This window comes from Panthera onca, chromosome F1 (assembly GCF_046562875.1).
Source record: "Panthera onca isolate mPanOnc1 chromosome F1, mPanOnc1 haplotype 2, whole genome shotgun sequence".
Classification (NCBI taxonomy): Eukaryota; Metazoa; Chordata; class Mammalia; order Carnivora; family Felidae; genus Panthera; species Panthera onca.
Window position 1 is genome coordinate 43,036,307 of NC_138355.1, and position 23,140 is coordinate 43,059,446.

Genomic DNA, 23,140 nt, shown 5'->3' on the forward strand with positions numbered 1-23,140 from the left:
GGAGCTGGGAAGGGAGGTAATAATAATTTTGTGTAGCCGTGGCTAACACTTGCTATGACTTCCTCTGAATCAGGCACTGCCAATAAGCACGTTCAGTCCTTCTTTTTCCTTTTTTAAGCTTATTTATCTTAAGAAAGAGAGAGCAGGTTCGGGGCAGAGAGAGAGGGAGAGAGAGAATGTGAAGCAGGCTCTGCATTGTCAGCACAGAGCCTGATGCGGGGCTCGAACTCACGAACCTGAGCTCATGACCTGAGCCAAAACCAAGAGTTGGACATTTAACCGACTGAGCTGCCCAGGTGCCCCAGCACCTTCCACCCTTCTAAAAACTGTATGAGAGTTGGCACAACTCTAGCTTTGTATCACATCTTTACCACTGGCACTGTGCAGCCTTGGGTAAGTTATTTAATTTCTCTGTGCTTCCATGATGATGATAGTACCTTCTTCTTAGGGTTTTGTGAGGACTTAACACCAGTGTAAGCACAGTGCTTAGAAGAGCACCCAGTAACAGTAAGTGCTTAACGCATGTTTGGTATTGTTTGTCATTGAGGGGAGTGCTGTTATTAACATGCCCACTTTACAGATGAGGAAAGGCTATGTGATGTGCCTAAGGTGGTCTGACTGGGATTGGAACCCAGAGAGCTCGATTTCAGAGGTCATGCTCGTAGCCATACATGCCACGACCCTGCCAAGTCCCAAGGTGCCCCAGGGAGGCTGGGAGAGGCAGTGGGATAACCACTTACAATGCACCAGGCACTGCTCTAGACAGTTGAGGAACATCCATGGACAAAACAGGCAAAGACCTCTGCCCTTGTGGAGCTTAGTATGTAGCAGTCTGGAATGGTGCAGTGTACAGCCTGTGCAGCTGTATGTGATCTGCATGATGGCCCTGAAGAAGCCCCAAGTCTGGAATATGTCTCCCATCCCAAAGACATCCCAAAGAAGCCAGGCCAGAACTCTGGCTTCATGGCACCCCATGAGAATACAAACAGCAGCAGTCTGTGGGCCGCCCGCTTCACCCCAAATCTTCAGTGCTGGAGTAGATGAATAGAAGAGGAAGGTGGGAAACTTTCCCTCGTGGTTCTCCTAGAGAATTACCCCTATACCTCCATACCTGTCTGACCTAGACTCAGCTTCCTCCTGCAGGTTTCTGGAGATTCAACTCTCCCAACTGAGATGAACTGCTTTAGTTCTTCCTGAGAATTCCTGGCCATTTGTTAGCTCTCCGTGCGCTTGCGGGCCACAGGAAGGTCCTGAGGATAAGGATACTAACTCGGGGGAGGTTGGCCTGGTGACTAGGAATCTCTCCAGATCCAACTACCCCACAACGACTCGAAAGTGTCAGCCCAGGAGCTGTGGGGCTGCTAGACATTTCAGCCCTGGGAGGAGGAAGGACCCTGAACCATTTGCTAAACTTCCAGGACTGCCCTTCCTTGAACCAGTGGATAGAAACTTCCATGACCAATCCGGAGAAACCCCACTTCAGTGTTGCCCTAAAGCCTTGGCTTCGCAGGTCTTTGTCCCACCCCTTTAAGCAAAGGCTGGCCAATGTTCTTCATAACTTCCCAGAAACAGGGTCTCCCTGGGAAGGCCCAGGGCTTTAGTCCCTCCCTCTGGCACCACTGAATGGACAGAAACCAGAACACAGGAACACAGGAACACAGCGTCTCCACCCCTCCCCATATGCCTCCCCATCCCCTTGATAAGAGGATTAGGGTCCCCTACTGAGAGACTTCCCCCCCCCCCCCCCACAATAAGGTTGCCCAGCAGGCTTACACGGAAGGAGCTCTGGGAGAGGCAGTTGAAGAGAGTGAGGCGACACAGACACAATAACGGGAAGATTAAGTGCTGAGAATTACCCCAGTCATAATATTCCTCGTCCTGAGTCCTTTAAGAGGCGGAAGAAATCAAAAACCCGCCTGCCTGTGTGTGGCTCCCGGGTTGTGGGAGTCCTGTGCTTCAGAGAGAGCTGAAGATAATTAAAAAGTCAGGGCAGAGGGAAGGTCAGTGAGTATGGGGTCATCCCCAAGCCCTTTGGGGGGAGGGCGACAGGACAGAGAAAGGGTTAGTCTCAGTCGTCCCTTCTCTCCAGAAAATCATTCCACATCCACAGAGGGCTGGAAAAGGAAATAAGTGTGGTGAGAATGATCGAGGTCACATAGATAAGAGAACTTCCCAGCTGGAGGAGGGCTCTGCCCCTTTAGAAGCAGAGGGAGGGCAGCCCTCGTGTTCACATAAAGACTGGCACAGGGGTAGGAGCTTGACCCAAGGAGCCCAGGGCATCCTTCCTGCCTGAGAATCTGGGTTTCCATGGAGGCAGGAAGAAGCACAGTGGTGGTAAGCTCCTTGTGATGAAATCAGGCTGTGTGAAAGGCAAAGTTCTCATCATGCTTTGAAACTCCCACCCATCACGCGAATGAATATTCTTAACATTTGCAGAGCAATTTTTATAAGCTAAGTAATTGCCAGTGATTATTCTATTAAAATTCAATGAAATATGCATCCATAGCATTCCTCTGTTTAATTTCTCGTTTAAAAGCCTAACAAAAATTCTGATAAACCACAGAGGTGCCAACTGAAAGCGTGTACAGCCATGAAACGGGAGTGGCTTTCTCTCCAAGGTGGTGACAATGTTCCCCAGCTGGTTCTGGGTCAGGTGGGCAAAGGTTTCTCCCTACTCCTACAGTTGTTGGGGTTTTTTAAAAACTTTTTGGCATCAAGAACCTCTTTCAGAACCTGGTTAGCATTATGATATGGCTGCCCAGGCAAAGGGACATAGTCACAACACAAAACTCATATTTGATGATTGGTTTTATGCACCTTCTGAATCTGGTTTGTGAACACAGATTAAGACGCTCTGATCTTCAGGGGTGATATCATCATGGCGTTGGCCAGACAACCTCGGTTCGGACCTTACGTGTTTCTCTCATCAGGTTTTTGGGTTTCCTTGGCCTATAGTGAGGTAATAGGATTTATTACAAATGGGTCAGTTCTGCTCTAAAGCAGAACATAGAGTAAATTATCTTTGAGGTTCCACTCAGCGTTGTGATTCAATGACCTTAAAACAATCTACTGTGCATGGGCGGGTCGGATTTTATTCTAGGTTTGCCCACGTAACAGGATACATGCACACAGGCAATTCGGGTGTCTTCAGACAACACATGGGCACAGCTGCACATATACAGTCTACCCTCCTCTTCGCCTGCCTGGTGTTCCCCCTCACAGGCCTGAGGTTGCCATGACAACTGATCTGGGCTGGTCCTGGTCTAAGGGCAATGTACCTGGGTGTTGCAGAGCTCATCTGGAGCCCAGTGTGCAATGAACACCCCAATGGATGTGTCTGGGACAATTGCCATGGCGACATACAAAGCCAAACACATGTGGGAAACATCTAAGACTTCTTATCCCGGTCTCTTTATTAGCCCGAGGAGCACAGGGATCTAATTTTAAATGAATGCAATTTTAGGGGCGCCCCGGTGGCTCAGTCAGTTAAGTCTCCGACTTCGACTCAGGTCATGATCTCAGTTCATGAGTTTGAGCCCCGCGTCGGGCTCTGTGCTGACAGCTCGGAGCCTGGAGCCCGCTTCGGATTCTGTGTCTCCCTCTCTCTCTGCCCCTCCCCTGCTCGCACTCTGTCTCTGTCTCTCTCTCAAAAATAAACAGACATTTAAAAAAATTTAAATGAGTGCCATTTCAGAGTACTCTAGCTTAGGTGCTTTCCTTCGGCCTTCCCCTCCTCTAAGGCCATGAGCAGAGGGAGTAGAGCTTTTCCACCTAATTTCTTACGTGACCAATGAGAACACATTTCATTACATGGGGAATGTAAGCTTTCTCTTAAGACCACCCAGCAAGTCAAGAAGAGAATCGGGACCCCCAAGACTTGAGAATAGGGAGGTTCCACAGGGATCCTGGACTTTTTGGTATTGCCAAGTCCACTGGAAGTGACCTCAGGACAAAGGTCATGAGGTGAACTATCAAGGGACAGGTGGCGCTGTAGATCACCACAGGAGTAATCCTTTGACCTTGTCCCCACTCCCAGGATTCTGTGGGCCAGTTTTAATGTGGCTGCACTCCTAGACCCCCATGAAGACCTCAGGTTCAGTGGGCTTCCAGGTTACAGGGAGCAGGGGTGGGATTAGGCCTGGACCAGACGGCAGGCAGGAGAGCATGAAAAGGCAAGGTTACCAGGCAGTGGAGCCAGAGTGGCGAAGGCCTTGAGTGCTGTGTGAGGTCCTCATTGGCCTCTAGACCACCAGGTTTCAGCCTTGGAGAGCCCTGTCCTGCAACCGGGCACACTGGGCTTCACGCTCGGGTCCTGTTTCCTTGTATGATAAGAGGTGACTTCCCAGGGCCTACTGTCTGCCCCTCCCGTTTCACAGAACAGGTAGGCTCCTGCCTGCTGCATCCCCATCCTGTCGCCATAGAGGCTTATGGGAGATGCATCCAGGCTGCTGTGAATGCTGAGGAACTCTACAGTTTAGAATCTCAGCCTTTCTACCCTCCTAGAAGCTCTCTCTCCCTGAGATAGGCCAGAGGGTAGACTAAGGCCTGTGGCTCCACTCCCAGCCTTTGGTTTGCTGCGCCTCACTTTCTCCAACAGGCAGGCAAATAGCAAATCTCTTCCGAGCTTACACTCCTGGCCTTGTGGCCCAGAAGAAAAATTTCCAACCCTTGGGCTCAGAGAGCTTCCTGGGGACCAGAGAGGCCAAGCCAGGGCCTTGCGGGATCTATAGAAATGGCACAACTACCAATGCCTTGGCAAAGCAAAGGTAGCTCCCAGGCTGGGAGGAGGCAAGTGGATCAATCTGGGACGGCTTCCTGGATTAGGACCTTGGAGGTGTGAGTAAGCTGGCACATCCAGGTTGGACCACTATGCCTACTGGCCCTTTTCTTCTGCAGATGGCAGTGAAGGGTGGATCTCAAATTCCAGTGGGGACTGTCACATGTGTTGGGGAGCCTGGGCTCTGAGGACACCTGGTCTACTCTTGCCTCTGTCTCCCAGAGGTGTAGCAAAATTCTCCCCATGCCTCCGAGTAGAGCAGAGGTAGAGATGTCGGGAAGGAGAGGGCCTCAGTTGTGCTATGTCCCAAGGTCATTCCCCTGAAGAATCGGAGCTTCCCTTGAAGGGGCAAAGAGAGGGTCTGCTGGCCTCCCTGTGGCCCAAGGGCTGCAGAGAAGGAAGAAAAGACGCTGCCGGGCCATCATCCCAGGGCCTGGTTCCCATTCCAGCACACCAGCTGCAGTGTCTCTCGCCACGGGGTATTGAGAGGTCACCGCTGTTTACAATCCCCCACACATCTGTTCTGAGTCACGCATTCATTCACTTAATCGGTCGTCATCTTCCAGCTATTTCTGAGAGCCCACTATGTGCAAAGAGCTGTGATGGGTTTTGAGAAAAAAATCCATCATCGGTAGACCCAACCAAAGATGGACCCTTGGGAAACACAAATGAGCGAAGAAAAAACGTTGGTGCTGGAGGTTAGGAAGTTATTAAAGTGGCTGCGGCGAACTGTGTGGAGAGGGTCGGAGAAGGCGTCCTAGAGGTTCCATCTGGCCTCGGGAAGGGCCAGGGAGAACAGAAGACTCCAATCCTTTTTCTAAAACCGGCTGCTTCTAAAGTCTTCCCTTGTGATTGATGGCAAGTCCAGTCTTAGGATTGTCCGGGCCAAAATCCTTGGGATAAGTTCAATTCCTACCAGTCCCACACACCCACTCCCGGTCTATCAGCAAATGCTAATGGCTTCAAAATATAACCAGAGTCACCACCCACTTCCAAGCCACTGTCCTCTCTCACCTCGGTTGTTGTGACTGCTTTTGCCCATGGGCCCAGCACAGCAGCCAAAGTGACCCTTTTGACGGGGGAAGCCAGGTCATGTCACCCCTCTGCTCCAAACCTGCCAGTGACTCTCCATCCTACTCAGAGTAAAATGCCACGTCCTCGTAATGACCTAGAAGGCCCTCCACGCACTGCCCTCCAGTTACATCTCGGACTTCACTGCCCGTCACGGTCCCCTCCTTCCTTTCCAGCCACGCTGGTCTCCTTGCAGTCGTTCTGATGGGCCAGGCGCGTTCTCCCACAGGGCATTTGCTTGGGCTGTTCCCTCTGCCTGGACATTCCTCCCCCAGATAGCCATATAAATTGCTCCTTCTCTTCCTTCAGAGTTTTACTCAAATGTCACCTTCTTACTGAAGTCTTCTTTGGCCATCATATCGAAAATTCAACCCCTGCTCCTGGATATTTCATATTCCCCTTCCTGCTTTGTTTTATTCCTAAGAACTTTGCAGTAGCTAACATTGCTGTCTAATTTATGCCTGTGTCTCCCTTAGAATGGGAGTTCCACGAGGGCAGGCATTTGGGTCTGTCCTCCACCACTCCTCATGGCTGGCATATGGAAGGCACTGAACAGGAGGTGAGCAATGGGGACCTGGTTCTCTGGACGCAGACAAGACTGTGCTGAGCATCAGCTAGGCCAGCAGCCTCCAGCCTGGCCTTGTGCACATTTTGAGCGTCCCGGAGGTCCCTACTGATGGGTGAAATGACGTAGGGGGGTGACACGGCAGAGAAAAGGGCAGAAGGAGGTGAGGAGCAATGCTGGAGGACTTTCCACAGAGACATCGGTATTGGAATCTGCTAGGGAGGTGATGAAAACAACCTCATCCCAGGGATCTGAGCAGGGAAGACTTAAAGAGGGTGCTTGTCACTCTGTTGGCCTGGCCCCAGGTGGGTGGGCTAGGCTTGCAGAGCCATGTGACTAGGCGCCTAGCCTTTGCTCTCCAGATCATGACTGTGAGCTCATATCAAGAAAACTCTTCCCTCCTCCCTGCTCTGACTGGGCCCTTGGGGGAGCCACGTGTGGACTCACCTGCCCACTATCCCCTCCCTCAGATCCCCTCTTCTCCCAAGGTCACCTTTCAAGGTCAGCATGGCAGAGGCAGCCTAAGCTCTTCTTTCTACCTTCTTCTCTCCTCTCTCCCCAGTCCAATGGGTAGGAGACCCCCCACAGACAACCTGGATTGCATCTGTTTCCCGGCACATGGTGTGAGAATGTAAAATCACACAGCAAGCCTTTCCTTGGCTGTCTGCCTATATCTTCATTCCCCAGATTGCTTTAAGTTCTTGGTCAACACATGTGGTCAAATCACTCATCCCACCCCATCACAGAAACTGCTATTACCTTTGGAGATAGAGGAGTGGGATGGCGAGTGCTTCTGGGGAGCTGGGACCTGGGGACTTTCATGATTCCAAACCAGCCTCTTTTCCCACCTCCTCTTTGGAGACTGGGCAGGATCCAGTTGCCCTCCACAGGGCACTGACATCACCAATACCCACTTCCTGCCCAGCCAGGCCTCTCCCTCATCACATAGGATCTCTCTCATCGGACCATCGCCAGCCTATCTGTTCTGCAGCTGGGGAAAGAGGAAATGGCAGAGTGGGAGGGGCTCGGGGCGGGTTTGGGGATGGTGTGACAGGGCAGGTCCCTCTCTTTTTAGGAATCACTCTAGGAAACATTCTGCACATATTGGCTTTATCGACTGATGCTGGAATGGCTGTTGCCACGGCAGCAGAGGCTCCCACTGCAGTAGAGGATGGTGGGAAACTCAAGGGATGTGAAAGGAATCAAAAAAGAACCAGATAGAGGGAAAGGTCGCATTAGGGAGCGTCTGAAAGTTCCAAGATGCCAAGGTGACATTTTTTTTTTAATTTTTAAGGAATATTTTATTTATTTTTGAGAGTGAGAAAGAGCGTGAGTGGGGGGAGGGGCAGAGAGAGCGAGAGAGAGAGAGAGAGAGAGACAGAATCTGAAGCAAGATTCAGGCTCTGAGCTGTCAGCACAGAGCCTGATGCGGGGCTCGAATCCATGAACCGTGAGATCATGACCTGAGCCGAAGTTCGTTGCTTAATCCCAAGATGGCTATTTAAAGAGGCTACCACATGGCCATGGCCCTGCCCTTTAGAGAGTGGCGGCGGGAAGATGAGCAGTACCAGGCGGATGAGAGAGGACTAGCACTCAAGGGGATTAGCACTGAATTAACTCATGAGATGAGCATGGAAGGTGTTTTCTATCTCATAAGCTGACAGGTGGCCTCTCATGCAGGAGTGAGTTAGAGGGGAGGGCGGAGGGGGGCAAGCGCCTCCCTTCTGGACAATCTTCTTGAAGGAGGCAGAGTTTCAGGAGCTGCTTATTGAAGGAAAAGAAAGGACTTGGGGTTTGGGGCACAGGATATCCCTCGAGAGGAGGCACAGGAACACAGAGGAATAAAGAGGAGGATCAGACCAGGCTGGAATACAGGAACCAGAGAGTGTGGAAGATGACTGGAAGAAAGGAGGATCAGGGGCAGTGGGCCTCTGGGGACAAGGACGTGCAGGTGACAGAGCAACAAGTGGGAAAGCGCTTCATGGCAGTCCTGAAGATTAATTTTCCAGGAGCAAAGCTACAAACCTACCAGAGACAGAGGCCAAATGAACCTCGGGGAGAACGTGTCAAGTTTGCCTGCAGCAGGATGCACTGGGTGGAACGGACCACAGCCAAAATAATGTTTCTTTGGTCCGATGGCAACCAGTCACTCTCTCCTTGTCCGCTAAAGAGATGATTCTATGTGCAGGGAAAGAACCTAGAGACAACAAGCAAGGGCTACTGTAACCTGGTCAATCAGAGAACAAGTGTCCCCAGATTCTTGAATTGCTATTTTTAGGAAAGGTGAGGTTCCCCTGTGAATTAGGTATGTGTCCTGAAAATTAGGGAATTGACCTCGGAGTGAGGATGAGGACTTTATTTATTTATTTATTTATTTATTTTTTAACGTTTATTTATTTTTGAGAGAGAGAGAGACAGACAGAGCATGAACAGGGGAGGGTCAGAGAGAGGGAGACACAGAATCTGAAACAGGCTCCAGGCTCCGAGCTGTCAGCACAGAGCCCGATGCGGGGCTTGAACTCATGGACCGCGAGATCATGACCTGAGCCGAAGTCGGCCGCTTAACCGACTGAGCCACCCAGGCGCCCCAAGGATGAGGACTTTAAAAGCGATGGATTGTTTGCTGTTTCATTCAAGGTGGCCCGCGGGAGGGGGAAGAAAGGGCGTGGTTATCCAGAGATTTGGCACCATCGATCAGGCTCAGTCCCTTCCTTGAGCTGGGATCTTGTGTTTGGGCATGAGCACGAGTACCTCACGTGTGCCCAGAGAGAAAATTTCAAGACTGGCTTCCTCCTTTGGGCACTCTCTGTGCCCGGGGCAAGTTCTGACATGATACCGCCTAAGTCCCTTGAACCAGATCTTTATTGCTTGTCATTTCCTATCTGAAATCACAAGCCTTGGTTCCACCCCCGAGTTTCCTAAGCGCTAGACACAGACTCCGAGGCCGGTCTGCATGTGCCCTCTGGACCTTCTGGTAAATTTTTGCACCCAGCCCCTTTCCTCAGCTCCTTTGAGGCCTCAGGGCGTGAGCCTGGACAACCTCCTGCTTCCTGCTCTCTTGATCTGAACCCTTTCCTTACTTATACTGCTTAGTATTCTAGAAAGCCTTCACCACCTCCTCCACCTGTCCTGCCTGCCAGCAGTCTCTTATTGTTACACTCACAGGTATCCAGCACCTACTAAGGAAGTACCGGACTTTGGGATTACAGCAGTGAATGAGACAGCCAGGGTTCCTGCTCTCCAGGGTTCAGTCTCCCTCTTGTCATCCCTGTAATTAATGTACAGGGACCTGTGTCTGCCTGTCTGTGATGAATGTGTTGGTGTATGTAACATTGCTTTTTCACAGGGTCAGGATGATTGTTTCCCCAAATCTGTATTGTCTCTTTTGTATTCCCTGTTAGATACCGAGTTCTTTCAGGGCAGAATGTTAGATACCGAGTTCTTTCAGGGCAGAATCTCCATCTTTCTCCGTATCAATCGAGGCCCAGCCAAGGGCCCATGTTTCTTACCAAACACCCCTCTGCTTGAGAACTCTGTGTTCTTGGTACTGTGGTAAGCACATCCTCTTAGTTATGATCCCTGTCCTTGCAGAGTTTGTGGCATCTCAGTCCAGCCCTAGGATTATGGAAGGCAGAGTTCTGGGGACACTATCAGGACCCAAGGGTCATACAGGGTACAGGCCCCGTGTATAGCGCTTGGGCCTCCAAATCCATTTTACTGACCCAGATGCTCCATGCAAGGTGGTGAGAGACACGGTGCTGCATGCAGAAAGCTCCAGTGCTGGTGGGGGAGGCAGACATGTACACAAATACCTCTCACACCAGGCAGGCTGTGATGATTAGTGCTAGGAGAGGGGGTGAACCATGAGACTCAGGCACAGGGTTCTTTAGAGTCTAAGGAGACAGGCAGGAAGCTAGAGAGAGGGAGGTTGGGGATGGGGTGGGCAGATAATCTGACAGCTGGCACGTTCTGGCAAAGAGTTCTTGGGGTGCCTGGCCGGGTCAGTTGGAAGAGTATGCAAGTCTTGATCTCAGGGTCGTGAGTTCAAGCCCCATGTTGGGTGTAGAGCTTACTAAAAAAATAAACTTAAAAAAAAAAAAAGAGTTCTTAGGGCTTTGCAGTCCCTAGTGTGTGGCTCCATCTGGGGCCTACCCCTCCTGGAACAAGCTTTGTTTCTAGAGACACCCCCTCTGCTCTCTCCTGTCCCTCACTTTCTTTTTTTATTTTATTTTACTTTACTTTACTTTATTTTATTTTATTTTATTTTATTTTATTTTATTTTAATTTTATTTTATTTTCTTATTATTTTAACTTGACATCCAAATTAGTTAGCATATAGTGCAACCCTGATTTCAGGAGTAGATTCCTTAGGGCCCCTCCCCCATTTAGCCCATCCCCCCTCCCACACCCCCTCCAGCCACCCTCAGTTTTTTCTCCATATTTATGAGTCTCTTCTGTTTTGTCCCCCTCCCTGTTTTTATATGATTTTTGTTTCCCTTCCCTTACGTTCATCTGTTTTGTCTCTTAAAGTCCTCCTATGAGTGAAGTCATATGATGTTTGTCTTTCTCTGACTGACTTACTTCACTTAGCATAATAGCCTCCAGTTCCATCCACGTAGTTGCGAAGGGCAAGATTTCATTCTTTTTGATTGCCAAGTAATACTCCACTGCATATCTATACCACATCTTCTTTATCCGTTCATCCATCGACGGACATTTGGGCTCTTTCCATACTTTGGCTATTGTGGATAGTGCTGCTATAAACATGGGGGTGCATGTGTCCCTTCGAAACAGCACACCTGTATCCCGTGGATAAATGCCTAGTAGTGCAGTTGCTGGGTCTAGGGTAGTTCTATTTTTAGTGTTTTGAGGAACCTCCCTACTGTTTTCCAGAGTGGCTGCACCAGCTTGCGTTCCCACTGTCCCTCACTTTCTTGCCTCAGAACCATTTGCTCAGGCAGCTTGGTGCTGACTTAGGAAGCCATGGTGGGAAAATGGGTGGTGTCGCCCTCTACTGAGGGACAGCTCTGGGCAAACTGCTGCCTGCTCCAACCCTCTTGGTCTCTGTCTCTTCCACCCAATCTTTCTTCCCAGAGCCCAGGTGGGAGGGGGGAAAGGGGCTAGGAAAATGTCGTCTTTTTAAATTGCTCTGCAGTCCCACTTTAGATCAGCCTGGCAGGGGACCCGTCCTAAGCCTCCAACTGATTTGCTAGGTTTGACAAAGCGCTTTACGGTTCCAAAGTCCTTTTGCCCATTAAGCTGGTGTTATAATCACTGTAAGAGAAGAGAGTAAGCCAAAGGGGCACAATGACTTTGACAAGGTCATGCAGTCAATAGAATGGGAACCTAGTCTCCTGATCCCAAGAGTTGGTCGTTTCCTCCATGCCCTCCCCAGTGAGTTCTGAGCCTGTCTTTCCCCCGGCCACATCAGTCCCATCCCCTTTGCCCTACCTCAGGAAGTATCCCCTACCTCAGGAGGGCGGCCATGAACCTCCGAGACTGAAGTAAGATGGTACCCGGAGTTTCCAGGAGGGAAACCGCAACGTTTTGGAGTGAGGGTGGGGGGAACCAGCAACCTGGATACTACTGCTCCCCTATCCCTCTCCCAATATCTCTCCCGGACCTCACGAGCCCACCTTTCCTCCTGCATCACGAGCTGCCCGGTCTCAGTCCCTTTTCCCTGCGCCCCACATCTCCTCAAGAGATCCTTTCCACGGCCCCCCACACTCTGGGCGCGGCAGGAAATTACCGTGCCCTCGGAGAACCTGTCCCACCTCCGCGTGGAAAGCCAGGAGAAAAACTGGTGGGATCCTTTATCTACCCCCGACCCCCTACTCATCCGCCCCTGGATCTCCGCAGCAAATACCACCCCCTCCCGAGCCAGAAATAGACACACGCTCGCTCTCCCCCACCTCCCTCCCTTGCGCACACTCCTCCCCTCCTCCTGTTTGCTCCTCCGCCTTCCCCTCCCCTTCTTCCTGCGCTCGGAGCTGCAGCCTGCAGCCTCTACTCAAGCTGGCGGGCGGAGTGCCGCGAGGGCGCTGCCCGGCAGTGCTCTGCCCGCAGGACTGACAGGCGGGCAGGCGGAGGGCCGGGATCCGGGCCTCGAAGCACCTCTGAGCGCCCGTGGAGCTGCCGTGCTTCCTTTCTTCCTTTGATTGATTTGTAAATTTTAATTTGTATTTTCCCCGCCCCGCCCCTTTCCCTCCGACCCCGCCCCATCGCTCCACGGTTTCCTCGCTCTTTCCTTTTCCCCGCTTCCTTCCCTGCGTTTCTTTCCCCTGCGCCCTCGCTCGCCTTTCTCCCTCCTCCCTTGTTTCCTCCCCCTTCCTCTCCCCATCTTCCTCGGTTTCTTCCGTCCTTTCTCTCCCCCTCCCCTCCCCCGCCTCCTTTTCCCTGCGCTCCCGCCCCCCCCCCCTCCGCCCCCGCCCCCGCCGTGCCTGCAGACGCGCGGATCGTCCATGCGCTCCTCGCGGGCAGAATGCTGGGCAGCAGCGTCAAGAGCGTGCAGCCCGAGGTGGAGCTGAGCGGCGGCGGCGGGGACGAGGGCGCGGACGAGCCTCGGGGCGCCGGTAGGAAGGCTGCAGCGGCGGACGGCAGAGGCATGCTGCCCAAGCGCGCCAAGGCGCCCGGCGGCGGTGGCGGCATGGCCAAGGCCAGTGCGGCCGAGCTGAAGGTCTTCAAGTCCGGCAGCGTGGACAGCCGAGTCCCCGGCGGGCCGCCCGCCTCCAACCTGCGCAAGCAGAAGTCGCTCACCAACCTCTCGTTCCTCACCGACTCGGAGAAAAAGCTGCAGCTCTATGAGCCCGAGTGGAGCGACGATATGGCCAAGGCGCCCAAGGGCTTGGGCAAGGCGGGGTCCAAAGGCCGCGAGGCTCCGCTTATGTCCAAGACGCTGTCCAAGTCAGAGCACTCGCTCTTCCAGGCAAAGGGCAGCCCGGCGGGCGGCGCCAAGACCCCCCTGGCTCCCCTCGCGCCCAGCCTGGGAAAGCCGAGCCGGATCCCGCGCGGCCCCTACGCCGAGGTCAAGCCGCTCAGCAAGGCTCCTGAGGCAGCCGTGAGCGACGACGGCAAGTCGGACGACGAGCTGCTCTCCAGCAAGGCCAAGGCGCAAAAGGGCTCCGGGCCGGTGCCCTCCGCCAAGGGCCAGGAGGAACGCGCCTTCCTCAAGGTGGACCCCGAGCTTGTGGTGACCGTGCTGGGAGACCTGGAGCAGCTGCTCTTCAGCCAGATGCTGGGTAAGTCTTGCCTCCCCGCCCCACCCCTGGCTTTCTCCTGGTCAGCTGCAAGGGAAGGTGGGGGAGAGCGGAGCCCCTTCTCTTTCTCCTCCTCCCGAGAGGGCTCTCCAGATTTTGGCCAGGTTGTTAGGGGGCATTGGGCCCAGATGTGCAGGGCTGGCCTACCTCCAGATGCGCGTGGCTAAAGTGCATCTTCTTAAAGATGTCACCAGGCAGGAGCCCAGGCTCTGCTCTGGCCTGCTTGAGGTGAGACTGGACAATGGTGTGGCGCTCACACGTTCTCAGAAATAGAGCCTATTAGCTTCCTCTATTTTTAAAGCCCAGAATCCTAATATGGCACAATCTGGGGCTGATGGAGACCTCAGTTGTGTTGTGCTCTGTGCTTGGCGAGAGAGCATCCAGCATTGCTAGGGGAGAGTCCAGTGAGAGCCCGGATCTAGAGGACAGATGTGGGGAAAGCAGATGTGAGGGCTGTTTGGCCCCAGAGCCGAACTGAGGCTCCACTTCCTCTGTGGATCCCCGATGGGAGCGCGAGTCGGATTTCCCGGGTGTGGGGGTTCTGGCAAGGAGACACGTCTGGGGCCAGGGGGCGGGCGGGCGGCCAGCTGCGCGCATCTGGATGTGCGTCCTATACCTCGGCCCAGGCTCGGGCCCAAAACCCTACCCCCAGGTTTTTTTGGTTTTGGCTTTTTTTTTTTTTTTTTTTTTTTTTTTTTTTTTTTTTTGGAGAGTGTGGAAAGGTCTGGGCTTTCGCGCGGAGACTCCTGGTTGACTGGGAAGCCTTTGCCCTTTGGCTAATAGAAGCCGATAGCGGGCGGGAAGGAAGGAACAAAGCTTGCCCGGGCGGAGGAAGCGCAGAGAGCTGCTCCATTGTTCTCCGAGCTTGAAGAGTCTATGCAAAAAACCCGGAGCGGGCCCCGGAACTGCGCTTGCTTTCCCCGGAGAGCCCTCTCCCTGAGAGGGATAGATCCGGGATGTGCAGGACTCAGGGCTGCCGCGCCTCGGGGGCAGGCACGGGTCGTGCCGGGACCATGGGAGGGCGGCGGCAAGGCCTGGAGCCCGAACGGGCCGCCTTGGCTCCGCGGACTTGTTGCGGTGGCTGGGATGTGGGTCCTCCGGCGCCGAGGGACCCGAGCTTCCCGGGTACCAGGCAGGCTGCCCGCCCCGCTGGGGGCTGGGAAGGGGCGTGTCCGTGCGCGTGTGAAGGGGCGGGGCCGACGCGGGCTGCGGTCCGGGGACCCGCTGGACGCGGTGGGGCGGGTGGGGGTGGATGGAAGGTGGGGGTGTTCGACTGGCAGCTCTGGAGAAGACTGGTTGGACCTGCTCTTGTCACCCCAGGATCCCCAGACCCCCGAGTGGCCAGCATGAGGAACCGCTGACCTGGGGCAAGAGGCCTTTGGAGCTTTGGATTGGGGGCTTCTCATAGCAGGCCGCGTGTGGGCTTTGCAGGGACAGTCAGGAGACAGGACAAGGGCAAAGAGGGGAAGAGCAGCCTTTTCCCTCGGGGAGCCCCTCCAGAAGGCCTCGGCAGGGACAAGTGGGGATTGGGGGCTGAGGGGGGACAGAAGCTGACAGGGCAGCCTCTCCCTGCAAAGGGAGTGTGCCACCCCTGTGCTGAGTGCCCTCCTCAAGGAGCTTACAGTCTAATGGGGTGAGACAGATAATGAAGAAATAAAATAATTCCAGACACAGAGAGGGCTATGGAGAAAATGAAAGGGGACCCTGTGTTAGAGGAGAACTGGAAAGGAGAGGTCTTTAAGCTTAAGGAGGTGATAATTGAATTGTGACTGAGGCCAGAGGAGGCACCAGGCAGGCAGACTGCGGGAGGAACATTCCCCGGGCACTAAGAGCACTAAGAAGCGGGTGTGGATGGGGTGTGGATGGTTCTCAGGAGAGGAATTGAGTATCTGACTGTCTCCTGGGGAGAGGAAGGGAGTGTCAGGGACTCAGAAAAGTAGAGGGCACAGCTCTCTTTTCAAGGTCAGGGCTTCACCTGTTTGGAATGACTTAGCCAATCTGGGCTGTCCCCAGGCCTGCAAGACCCAGCACCGTCCCAGGACCTGGCTGCCTGGTTGAAGCTCTCTTAGTTGCTCTTCAAGAGGCAGTAACCTCAGAAACCCTGACAGATAGTTCTAGAGCTGACTGGGGATGGGGATGGAGGGCAGGAGGGGGGCGGGAGCTGAGCTGGGGGCCCTTACTCCTGTTCAGCAGTTGTCATTCCCAAAGCACACTGGCGCTGCAGCCTTTCAGCAACCTTGGAGATAAGGAGAGAACACCTCCCTCCCCACCACTTCCCAGTTGGGGAACTGCAGAGTAAAAAGCCTCTAGGGCCTTAGAGCCACCTCTAAGTTAGTGATGGAAGGCAGGTTCTCCTTGTGTTCCTAAGCACTGGCTTCATTTGGGAGGCCCGATTAAGAAAGGGGAGTCAGCAGGTCAAGAGGGGCCTGACCAAAGCAAGTGTCTCTGGACATAGGCCACCAACCTGCCCTGATGACCCCATAGAGGGGCTGAGAGGCTAAGATCTCTGGTAGGTGGAGAGAGGTGGAAAGTCTGGCAATCATGCTGGACTGTTTAGGGCTTTGAGAACCAAGGTGGGGGTGGGGCATGCACGTAGGTCCTAGAGGGACAGTGCTTGGCCTCACAGGGTGGTGGGGAGGGGAGGGAGTGGGAGCTGCTGTCTTTAGGTAAAACTTCTCTTCTGTGTGAAGGTGGGAGTTGGGGTGGAGGGTAGACTGACGTGTTTGGGGGCCAGGGGACAATAGAGCTGGATCAGTCTCTCCAAGCCTATGAAGATGTTCTAGGTTGTCAGGACTGACCTTCACTGGAGAGCGGGGTGGCTCCTGAGGAGAAGAACGGCTGTCTTGATGCCTCAGGATGTTGAGTAAAAACAGAATATTTGTTCCCTACCTGAGAGGCTGAGGGTCAAAGGTTACACACTCCTTAGCACCATCCCAGACCCAAAAAGCTGCCAAGACCCACTGTCTTGGGGAGGGTGGGGAGGGAAGGAGGAGTGAGGCAGCCCCAAATAAGAGCCTTTCTGGAATAAAAGAGAAGAGCTGAAATTTGATCATTCTCTTCCCAGAAATCAGCTGGAACCCAGATGGTCTAGGCAGGCTCCCTACCCCTTCCTTTGCTTTAGAACCTGCCAAATAACTAGGGTCCCACTGGGGGACCCTGGAAACTTGGAAGGCTGAGGGGTGAGTGCCCAGGGAAATATGGGCCAATCCCAGCAATAAGATGCCTTTGGACCCTGGCATGATAATCGACATCAAGCAGTTTGGCTCTGAGAGGAAATGTCACCAGGCCTGGAACTGGGGACAGGGTCAGAGGCTGCAATCTTGAGTTCCCTGTCCAAAAGTTCTAAGCTCTGTGACCTCCCCTGGAACTCAGTTTCCCCATTTGTGAATGAAAGAGACCCCACCCCCATGACTCTTCCCTACTTACAGGGCTGGGGAGGGGGATGCAGATTAAGGTGATCAGACCTTGAAAATGTCCCAGGCCGTTTCAATACACAATACCATCCCAGACCCCACTCTTCCTGCCTTATCAGCCCTGGACCTAAGGATCTCAAAACAAAATCAGTCTGTTGAGCCCCCACACAGTCAGTTTTCCTTTCTTCAACCCTCTAGGCAAAGGGACAAAATAAGACAGCTAAGGCAGCCCAAGGTCAGGGTGTAAAGAAGCCGAGGCCTCTGGAGTTCCTAGCCCCACTTCCTCATGGTGTCTGGACCCTTGTGAGGGGTTGCCATGACAACAGTTAGGCCCTCAGAGGCTGAGGGCAAACAGAAGAGGGGAAGGAAGTCCAAGAAGCCATCCATCTCTAAGCCAGTTGGCTGATGTGGGTTTTGGAGGCGTGGTGAGGGTGGAGTTTAGTTTAGAGAATGTGTTCTGGGACCCTTTGAATAGGGGGAGGGCAGAAATTCCTTTTTCTTCCGTGCACTGGGTGGGGGTCCGGGTGGGAAGAGGAGTTACAGTGAGTTCTCCAGAAAAGAACTGATGCCCAGAGGAGACAGGTGATGTGTGCAGGCTCACCTGGCACCCTCAGGTCAGAGGCTCCACGCCCAGAGCCACTCCTGAAGCCTGCCTCGGAGGCCTAGCCGGAGCACGAGGACACAACTCACTAGCCTTCCTGGGGCACAGCAGTTTGCCAGAGAGTGCTTGTAAAGTCACAGGCCGAAGGAAGGACTGTGGCAAGGTGTGGCGGTCTGCAGGTGAGCATGTATGTGGAGAAGAAATTGGCACAGAACCTTCCAGCTGTGAGGCCTCCTGCCTTCCTCAAGCTTAGCACTAAGGGGAACATTTCTTTACTCACTGCTCGGAACTTTTCCTTCCCAGTCTAGGCTTTAGTGCTTTTGAGGGGCCCCAGTCGGGTCCTGGTCCTAGCCGTTGGGCATTGCCTTGTTCACGCTGCTGTGGCAAAGCCGTCCTCCTCACACGGCAGCCAAGGCTCTGCTTCTGAGAGTAAAGGATGGATGGATGGGTAGGTCTTGGGGGTAGTTCCTCTGCTCTGGGGAGACAGGCAGATGGAGCAGAAGTGCCTGAAGCGTAAACCAACCCAGAGAGATGCCCTTCATCATCACTGGTGGCCCTAGCCCCAGGCCATCGGCCCCTTCTAGACGTGGACTGAATGGGTAACAGGACCAAGTCACCTGGAATCCTGGGGTGTTTTCTGATGCTTCCCGTTTGTTCTGCCCCCCACGCCCCACACACCTCTGGCCCCCCCTCCTGTGTCCTGTCCCCAACCCTAGGCTGCCAGCCCCAGATCCTTTCTCCTGCTAACTTCCAGGCTCCCCTTCTCTGCAACCGTCCCTCCACACACACATACCCACGCCTCACAGCCTCTGACCCCAGGGACTGAAGGGGCACGTTGCCTTCTGGGGTTCAAGGGAGAACCAGTCCTGCATTGGCCAGGCTGAGCAGAGCCCCCAGGGCTCCTAACTGCAGCTCAGCCCCCTGCCACCGCTCCACCTCTGCAGACACTGCCGTGTCTCCTCATACAGCCAGGGAGAGAAAAATCCCCTTCTCTGTGCAGAATCCTCCTCCTCCCCCACCCTTCCCTGGGATTTCACAGAACCACAGAATGGAAATTGTCTAGTTGAGCCACCCACCCAAAGCTGAAGCTAATCCCTCTATAGCATCATAGGCAGGTGGGTGTTCTGTTTACACACTCCTAGTGACAGAGGGCTCACTACCTTATTTTCCTGGAAAGTGCTCATTATTGGAGAGTCTGTTGAGCTAAGCGTCTTCTTTCTGAGAATTTCCACCCGTGGGTCCAAACCTACTGCCTAGATCCTTCCAGGTTAAGCTAGCCTGCCTTTCACAGCTCTCTTATATTTGAGGTCAGACACATAGCCACACTCCACCGCATCTTTTCTCCTGTTGTCGCCTCCTTTAATTTTCCGTCCATTTGTCTTTCCCTTTGGAATAAGACTTGCTAGGAAGAGGAGCCGATCCGTCACCCTGATTCCTGGGCCCAGCAGAGTCCTGCTCCCCACCTGGACCCCACCCCCGCCTGCTCATAATATCTGCATCTGGGCACCTGGCTGTGTGTTCTCTGGGTCCAACCTGGCCTCCTCCCCACAGCTTTCTCCCGCTGCCTGGAAACCCTGTGCTAGCCAGCCAGCAGTGGGGAAACGGACGCCACATGTTTCTCATTTGTGCTGGCTGACCTCCTCCCACACCCTGTTTGGATTACCCAGATGCGTTTGAAGTCCCTGGAGCCTGCAGCCTTCCCTCTCGTGCACAGGAAGGGCCGGGGGCCAGGCACAGCTCACTGGCCCTCGGTGGGCATGCCCTGTCCATAGAAGCCCCTGGAACACCGGGTCAGCCCTCAAAGTGGACTTCATCTCCGACACCTTCCCTCCCAGTTGCTTTTGGGGACTGACCCTCCTGTAGGGAGGCAAAACCAGAGCCCCCTGGTTCAGTTCTGCCTCGTTCAGGGCACACAGGTCTCTTTTCCTTCTGACCAGCAGGGATCAAGGTGCAGACTGAGAAGGTGCCCCAGGAGCTGCTTCCATCTCCCAACCGGAGGCTGAGGAAGGATTAGTGTTGTGCCAAGGGTGTGTCCAGCATGTTGGCGGCCGTGGGCTAAGTGCGGGCACAACACTCGTGCCTGGAATAAGTGGGATGGATCAGGGCTTTTCGTCTTTCCTCAGTACCTATGCCTCTGGCAGGAGAAGGAGCAAACTGCAAGGGTTTGCTACGCGGAGGAGGAGGATGGGGACCTAGCGGGAGCGGGGCCCCCGGACTCCTCAGGCCTGTTGTAGTGCTGCAGTGGGGGTGGGAGAGCACGGAGCACAGCCCATCCACGGGCTACAGGTTCACCCCTGAGAGCTTTGGCTCCAGCAGGTTCCAGGCTCTTGCTGCCAGTGCTGTCGTACATCATGCATTTGACACACAGTTCTCCAAGTCCGCTCCAGCCGAACCTCAGCAAGGCGGCCAGGGCTCTGCGGGGGCTGGGCCTTGGCCTGGGCCATGGGCAAGTCTATTTTAGACGTCTCAATGACACATTTCAGGGCCACTGGAGCGGGCGGGTTCTCCGCAGCCCTCTAATTCCTGGGCCGCGGCTCTTGCTGTGGACTTGTCAGGGCGCTCACTCTTTTGCGCTGGGGGTGTGGAAACGGAGAGCACGCTCGGCCCGGCAGACCCGTGGTGTGCTGTCCCATGCTCCCAGTGTTGGTCCCCAGGGTCGTCTTGCAGGCTATCTGGTCAGGGTGTTGCCATTGGGTGTGATCTGGTCTGGGAGGTGGAATAGTGTCATAAGCCGCAGGTGTTAACATGGAGAGCCAGATTGGAAACGAGGACCTTGGGCTGGGTAAGAGGGTAGCACATGTTGAGGAGCAAGACTTAGGTGTGTGTGCGGAGGTCCTGGGTTCAGAGGGGGTGTGGCATATAGCTGGTAACCCTAAGATGAGCTTGGGAGTCAGGGTGTGAACACGGGGTGTGCAGGGGATTGCATATGTCATGTGGACCACTGACTGTCCTCCAGCAGATATGCACGTGCTCAAGGTACATTTGTGTGCACGCGTTCTGTGCATGCAAGGACTGGGCAGGTTTGAAAGAGTCTGAAATATGACCAGGGTGGAACGATTTCCCTCAAATAGACCCCCAGGCGGAGGCCGCAGGGGTTCGGTCTCCCTGGCTTCTCTCCCAGAAAAGCACTATGAGTGCCGGTGAGTCCTCAGACTCTCGGGACACAGGCTCCCTTTTGCCCTTGGTGACTAGCTAAACAGGCCGTTCCCTTTGGGGGAAGCTGGCAGCCACCCAGGAGGCCTTGGCTTTTCTCTGCAGGCTTCATAAGGTGCCACGGGGCCCAGGACTCCCACCATCCCACTCTGAGGAGCTGCCTCCTGGGAGCTCTGACACCTGACTCTCCTAGGGGGGCGCGGAAAGTAGGCCCGGAGAATACAGTAATCTAATGATAATAACGAACACGTATCAATCACTTGGTGTACAAGGGGCATTGTTCTTGTTCCTTACGTGTAACAAGTCATTTAATGTTCACAGTAATCCTGCGATCTATAGGTAACCTGCCCAAAGCTAGTAGAGCAAGTGAGCAGCAGAGCCAGGATTTGAACTTACCCCCTATGCCATGCTGCTTCCAGGAGCCTCAAGACTCCTCCCACGCCCTGGAAGTTGAGTTTCTTTGCACTGAGTTCAGAATCAATGTGTCAAGCAGTCACTGCGGGCAAAGCACTGTGCCCCTGACATTGAGGCTTTGGGCCCTGCTTGCTAGCTTCTGACAGGCTAGAGCGGAGGTGAGAAGGATCGCGCTCCTTCCTGTACCAGGCGATGGTAGCAGGTGCTGCGACAAAGTTGGGCAAGGCCAAGGAGAGCAGGAGTCGGTACGTGGGGCAAGTGTGCCCATGGGTGCAGTGGGTGCGGAGGGGAAGCTCTGGAGAAGCGATGTGGTTTTGAAAGAAGGTTGAAATCCCAGCCACAGAAGTGGAAGGGACTGGAAAAGGAAAGGGGGAGGTAAGTGATGGGCTTCATCATGGGGCCCTGTCTGCTGGGAGAGAGGTGGAACAGGAAGCGACAGAGAGAATGAGACTGGACAGACAGGTCCGGAGGGGACATGACGGACCCGAGTGGAGCGCACTGGGGCTTGACCGTAGGCTCTGGGCAACATTTAAACAGAGGAGAGCAATCAAGGTTTGCCCCAAAGGATCCCCAACAGAATCCTGTGCTCACTGGTCCTTTGGAGAGGTTACTGTCTGATGAGATCAGTCAGCCCAGGGCCTCTCAAGCTCTGCATCTGTTTGCTTGAGTGAGGATTGCCCTTGCTGCCCCCGCAGAGTCCAGAGGCACGGAGAGAGAGGATGTCTTGATGACCAGAGATTGTCCCTTTGATTAGCAGCAGCTCTGATTAGGCCTGAGGTACAGCTAGCTCTCTGCCTTGCCCGGGGATCGGCACTGCCCCACCCCAGGCCTGGGGAGTGCCCATGGCCGGTATGAACCAGACGGTGCATGACGGAACCAACACACAAACCGATCAGACAGTAGACAGAGGAGAATTTCGTTCGCATAAAATTCAGAGACCAGGCATAAAGAGGGTGTGGGCCACATCTCAGCTCCTAGCTCACTTGTCCCGTCCAGGATGCCTTCTGAGGGAGTTGGAAGTTGGGGAGCTATTTAAAGGAATCAGAAACACTTGGCACAAGGGGAGATGCATTCCCGTCATCCAGCTTTCCTTGGATGGAGTAGGAGGACTGGATTGGGACTAGCTGGCTAGGCGCCCTCAGAACAGATGGTCCTTCGGGGACTGAAGGGAACAGCCCTCCACCCTGGGGTAGAAGGACCCACAGGGAATGAGGGTGCCCTGGTGAAGGATTAGGGACTTATCCTCCACTCAAATCTTTATCTTCCTCTCTTCTCCGCGATGCCACCGGACTGTCCCAGTGGCCGTACCCCGGATGTTGCCATGGGGTTCTGTTGTTACAGGAGCTAGGGTGTTTTGTCATAGAGGACTTGGTTTTTTTCCTGGCATCGCTGGGTATCCCCAGGAGGTGTGGTCCTGGAATTCAGGGGTTGCCTTAGCAACAGTAGATACTGTCCTACATGGATCCTCCCTGGACTGGATGGTGATGTGGTGTCCAGGGGTTGCCGCGGTGCTCAGTGCACGGCTTCCCTGTCATGCTGCTCCTTTGCTGAAGCTCCAGAGATGGGGGTCATGGCAGCAGAGAAGGCAGGAGTGCCTACCTGGGGCAGCGAGACCGGCAGGTGCTACAACTGCTGCTCCCTCTGTCGACAAGGACAGCAGCAACCACGAGGGGCGGCCTTCCTCAGTGCAGGGACAAGACTCCGTCCCTGTGCTGCCTGACACCCGCCCAGCCAGTGGGGTTTGCTCACAGCAGGCAGTGCGGAGCGGCTGCCCCTGTTCTTGCTGCCACTGTGAAGGCACTCCTGGGCTCCCAGGAGCTCAGGGCAAGGCCTCCTTGCTTGGCGTCTCCACTCAGCTTGTAGCTTTGGGGCTGCCGAGGGCCTGGCTGC

General features: G+C 54.2%; 1 protein-coding gene across 7 annotated transcripts in view; it reads left to right on the forward strand.

The window, feature by feature from the left end:
* NAV1 (neuron navigator 1) overlaps positions 1 to 23,140 on the forward strand; it is a 269,569-nt gene that overhangs the window by 107,775 nt on the left and 138,654 nt on the right. For 6 of the 7 annotated variants that reach the window (XM_078440775.2, XM_060644073.3, XM_060644074.3 and 3 more), the window contains exon 4: positions 12,860 to 13,651. The exons of the other annotated variant lie outside the window; for it this stretch is intronic. In XM_078440775.2, coding sequence (XP_078296901.1) covers positions 12,860 to 13,651 — 792 coding nt within the window. The remainder of the gene's footprint in view (positions 1 to 12,859; positions 13,652 to 23,140) is intronic. 7 annotated transcript variants of the gene reach the window in all.